The 5,283-nt window shown below is 46.6% G+C and overlaps 1 protein-coding gene and 1 long non-coding RNA gene across 2 annotated transcripts; one reads left to right on the forward strand and one right to left on the reverse strand.

Annotated features, from left to right (window-relative positions):
* Nucleotides 1–1,462: 1,462 nt before the first annotated feature.
* LOC112138954 (zinc transporter ZIP4) lies at nt 1,463–4,504 on the forward strand (the record flags this gene model as incomplete). Its single annotated transcript, XM_024261621.2, is given in 4 exon segments — nt 1,463–1,679; nt 3,464–3,781; nt 4,073–4,271; nt 4,350–4,504. Coding segments are annotated over 4 exon segments (855 nt in total), but the record flags the coding sequence as incomplete, so codon positions are not given.
* Nucleotides 3,814–5,277, reverse strand: LOC118599383. Its single transcript, XR_004948718.1, has 2 exons — nt 4,791–5,277; nt 3,814–4,697 (listed from the first exon to the last, which is right to left on the reverse strand). It is a non-coding gene; the product is annotated as an uncharacterized LOC118599383 (long non-coding RNA).
* Nucleotides 5,278–5,283: the final 6 nt, after the last annotated feature.

Genomic DNA, 5,283 nt, shown 5'->3' on the forward strand with positions numbered 1-5,283 from the left:
ATCCAAAGTATTAAAAGTCCTTTTGTTAGCTGATGATGTTTTACTGTGTGGATGATGACATAGAAACGGTTTCATACAGAAATCGTCTTCAGAAATCACAGGAATTCCAGTTAAACTAGAGAAGGAGACCAAGTTTTTAGGATCATGGATGAAAAATAAACTAGAAATCACAAATAAACCGTATGAACTCCAGAAGACTAAACCTGACAGAATTAATCCAATAAAAAGGATTGACCATGAAAATAGATCAGAACATGAAAACATGTGATCAATAGGAGTCGATCCATTTGATCTTCAACTTTAGTTCATGTCACAACATGGAAAATAAAAACACAGGAAAACATGTTCAGTGATTAGATAAGAATTGAGAAGAAAATGTTTGATGAATAATAATCATAATTCTGGAGATTTGACTTTGATCCATCCTGTGACCAATGACACGGTAGAATCATCTCAACACTCAGGTGGAACTCACCTGCTGGTCGTTCTCTGGGGTCAGAACAAAAGGTCAAAAGGTCATTAGATACAACCTCATCAATCACTCGTGGATTGTCCCATTTGGGAATGATGGGATAGAAATGTGGGAAAATCTGGAGCATCTGAATCCTGACAGGAAGTAAGAGTAAGATCACCTGTTTATGAAAACATGAAGATCAAAGACATGAAGGATCAGATCTGAGGTTTACGACACTGTTTCAGTGCAGACGAGGATGAGGATCAGATTATGGACTGATCCAGATCAGGGAAACGCCGGGCCTCGAGGGCCGCAGTCCTGCATGTTTCCTACACACCTGCTCTGGCATGTTCTGATTGGCCGGACACGCCTGGAGCAGGAGATCAGGACCTGAGGAGATCTGTGGAGATCTGAGGAGATCTGTGGACACAGCGGCCCTCGAGGACCGGACTGATCCAGAGGAATCATGAAGTCTGTTGGTTCTGATCCGTCAGTCCGTGTGTTTTTGTTGATCCCACAGACGTCTGGTTCTGGTCGGGTCATGAACGGGTCGGAGATGATCCGTTTTCTTCTGACCATTTGCAGCAAATGTTGAGTCGTTTATGTTGTTGAGGAAATCAATAAACAAACGTTTGTGTTGTGTGAAGGATCAGACGATCGGATCAGAACCACAGAAGAACCTTCAGGGCCCTGATCAGAACATGAACTCCAGAAGAGTACTGCGGGCTGACCCGTCTGCTCGGGTTCTGTTCAGATGTTTTTCTGAACCGGTTTACAGGTTTTATGTCTGAATATGAAGAACTGGAACTTTCAGGCCCTTTCACAGTAAAATGCTGCTTCCTGTGACTCCTTCAGAGTAAAACTCTGCTGCTTTCTGCTGCCCTGGCGGCTGCAGGTCACCTGTCGGGGCAGACAGGTACGGAGGAGCGCGAGCCTGGTCTCAGCCAATCACAGGCCAGCCTGGATCCGCAGCGGTTCTACAGAGATATAAGTGCCGGTGATGCGGCAGACCGGCCTGTCCGGTCCGCCCTCCGTTACCGACATGTTCTCCTTCACGCTGCTCGTCACGGTTCTGTGTTCTGGCCCGGTTCTGCTCGGTTCCGTCCCCGCGGTGGAGGACCCGTACGAGGCCGCGGTCCGCGCGCTCTCCCCGGAGCGCTCCGTCCGCGCGCTCTTTAAGGCGCTGCAGGCGCGTGTGCAGTGCGGCGGAGTGCCGTGTGGAAAGGTAGGTTTTATTGGGCCGCGCGGACAGGTGAGCCGGGTGAGCCAGGTGAGCCGGGTGCAGCCAGACTCAGGCTGCAGGACCGAGGTCCAGGCTGGAGAGGGGTCCTCACCGGAACCCGTCCGTCCACCGAACCTCGGTTCTGGCAGCCAGAAGGTTCCGAGGACCCTCAGAATGTACAGTTTATTTGTTTGAAAAGAATCAAACTGGATTTAGTTCAACTTTTTGAATCTAATGATGAAAGTTTCCTTCAGATCAGCTGATTGAGCAGAACTTCAATCAGCTGATTGCAGCTTTTAGAAGAAACACGGGAAAAGTGAAATCTTGGATCAATCAACAAAAGTTCTGTCATTTGTTACATTAAAAATATGAGTTTTAGTTGTATTAAATACATTCTTAAGTAAATCAACTCACAATTTTAAATTGAAGACAATAATTTGAAATGTAACAAATTACAGAACTTTTGTTAATTGATCCAATGTTTCAATTTTAGTTTGTTCAAGTGTCAAAAAGTTTATAGATTTGGACAAAAAACTAAAGTTATTCAAGTGTTTTTAAATGAGGATTTTCTGTAGAAACTAATCAAAACTGCAGTTTAGTCCTTTTATTTGCACGGAATGAAGATATTTTCATTTTTTCTGAAATAATAAAATTGAACTGAATCAGTTTTTGTAATAATTTAATTATATCAGATTTTTTTGTAAACTTTATTGAATGCAAACAAATTTATAGAACATTTAATAATAAGAATCTAATGCAGAATAAGTACAGCAGGGAACTATGGGTAAAAATATATAAAAAAAGATGGGGAATAATTAGAAAAATTAAAGAAGAGAAAATAAATTAGTCATGGAGTATAAAGGCAGAAAGTTTTATTTTATCAGTGACGTCATGAGGATTCATTAACCCTAAAAGTACCAATCCAGACCAAATCTACAGATCAATGTTTCTGTTCCTGTTTCTAAATGTGCTCCAGAGGAGTTAAAGGGTTATAAACATCAGAAAATAACATTTTTATTAGAGAATAAACTCTAATGAGTCTGTAGAAGGTGATTATTATGTAATGACCTCATCTTATCAGAGGGACCAAAGGTCCGAGTTAAAAAGGAACAAAACAAAACAAGAAGAGACTGAAGAGAAAGTCAGAGAATCAGGAGGTTCAGGAATGTTGGGGGGGGTACTCCCAGTTACTCCCTGGAAAACTTTGAAGGTCTTCAAACTTCAACATGAAACGAGTGGAAATCATTCAAAGAAACAACGAAACTGGAAATAAAAAGGAGAGAATCGGACCTGTGCGTGTTTATCCGTAGAACTAGAACGAGTGAGGAAATCTTCACGTTGATGTTTGTGTTCATGATCTTCTGCTGAGTCTGACACCATCAGAGACTCTAGAAAATCAGGAACTGAAGAATGAAGCTTTACCATCTGAACCTGACCTCCACAGGAACGGCATCAGAGAAGTTTCTGCTGTGGGACTCACTGTTCTACATCTGCTGAGCCAATAGAACGAAACGCTTCTGGTTCCTGTTCCAGATTCATTCAAGGAAAGAAATCTGAAATGATTCCATTATTTACGGAACACTGACTTCAGTTTGAACATCTAGTTCTAGATAATCTGCAGGTCAGCAGACATGTTTCAGGATTTATCGTTCCTCCTCCGTCGGTTCTTATCTGCTTTTATTGTGAAATCTGCGTCCCGTTAAATGAACAGAACTTTCAGGAAGTTCTTATCTGGTCAGAACCTCCGTCTGGACGTCTGATGAACTTCTGTCTGTTTGGGTCTTCAGTGTGATCTGGCCGGCGCCGTCCACCAGCTCATCGGCGATGGCTCCGCCCCGGCGCTCCAGGAAGATGGGAGGAGCTTCACGGTCAGCAGGTCTCAGTTTCCCGCCCTCGCAGCCGGCGGCGTCCTCTTCCTGTCCTCTCCTGACCTGGTCTGCACCGCCGTGAAGGAAGGGAGGTGGGCGGAGGAGAGCGAGCGTTTCCTGCACCGGTACACGCATCACGACCACGACACTGACCACGCCCACCATGACATCAGCATCCACGCTCTGCAGGATCTGCTGCAGGAGCTGCAGGGTCACTACGAACCTTCTGAGAATCAGGTAGAAACACAAACCAGAACAGAAACATTTCATCCGCCTGAAAATGTTCAGCGTTTTATTCTGAAAATCTAACTGATCATTCTGAGCCTTTTATTCTGAAGAATCTCAAAGATGAGAGAACATGTTTCTCTAGAAGTGTAGACGGAGTATCAGGTTCTGGAGCTCTAGTCCTTTCGGTCTCCATCAGAAGCTGAAGCTGCAGCTGAAGTTTCAGCTTCAGCTTCAGTTCCCGTTTGATTCTGTTCACTGGTTTCTCATCAGCTCCCGTTTCTGTCTCTCCATGGTCACCAGAACTGCGCGTCAGCCGCCAGCTTCATGCCGGACGCCGCCGTAGCGCCGGAGCAGCAGCAGGAAGTGGGCGTGGTCCTGGGCCGCGTGCTGGTCCACGCTCTGCAGGGACGCTGCTTCAGCGCTCACTTTCTGCCGGAGGAGAGCTTCTTCCTGGACTCCATCATGGACCGGGTCGGCTCAGAGAATCTGACTGTTGAAGGTAAAGATGGACCGAACCGGACCTCTACGGGCCTCCTGCTGGCTTTAATGACAGAGCGGTTCTGCTGCCGTTCTGCAGGTTTGGAGGCTGTCATGATGATGCTGAACATCGGACCAGGAGAAGACCACGAGCATGCATTGAGGACTAACGATCACCATCATCATCATGAGGAGCAGAGGGGGCGGAGCAAGAGGAGCACTGGACGGCATGAAGATAACAGCACCTGGGAGCAGGTAAGAACCTCCAGAACCGGACAGGACAGGCGACTGGATCTTCTCTCATGTTCTTCTTTCCCGTCCAGCGCTGCTTCTCTGCTGAAGAACTGCTTCAGATCCATGGGCTGTCTGGCTCCGCCCACTCCGGGATGGGCCGGCCTGAAGTGGTTCGGCTCAGTCCGGCTTTGATCCAGCAGATCCTCAGTGGAGCCTGTGCACCAGAGTCAGAACCAGAAACACAAGACGGACTCACAGAGGCTGAGCGTGAGTCTGTTACCATGGCGACAGGGGCGGTCCCACATACCGCGGGTCTTTGGTTCTGGAGATTCTGGGAGTGGATCTAGTTCCTCTGAGGCTCCATGACAGCTCTTAGGGTTTGGGTCAGACCATCAGAACTCCTTTAGAGTTGTTGGTTCGATAGCAGAGCCACTGAGCCATGATTCCTCTATGGCCCCGCCCACAATCAGACTCTGGACAGGAACATGGAGGCTGTCCTAGAGCCAGCCTGTGCTGCAGTGGAAATGAAAACACGGGCTGTGGTGCAGAGGCTGACCGGTTTCAGGCTCAAATCCCGCCCTGCCTTCTCACATGTTAGAGTCCTGGTGGTTCTGACCCGGCAGCAGAACCTCCGACCTTCTGAGGCATTCCTCCATGATCCACACGGATCAGACACAGATCCAACCTTCTTTACAAAGTAAAAGTCTAAACGTGGAGTTTCCTGTTAGAATCCTAAAGTGAAAGGATTTTAAAGAGTTTCAGTTTTTGTGAAGCAAACATGAAAACTTTGGTTTCATTTT

Source organism: Oryzias melastigma, linkage group LG11 (genome assembly GCF_002922805.2).
Source record: "Oryzias melastigma strain HK-1 linkage group LG11, ASM292280v2, whole genome shotgun sequence".
In the NCBI taxonomy this organism is placed as follows: domain Eukaryota; kingdom Metazoa; phylum Chordata; class Actinopteri; order Beloniformes; family Adrianichthyidae; genus Oryzias; species Oryzias melastigma.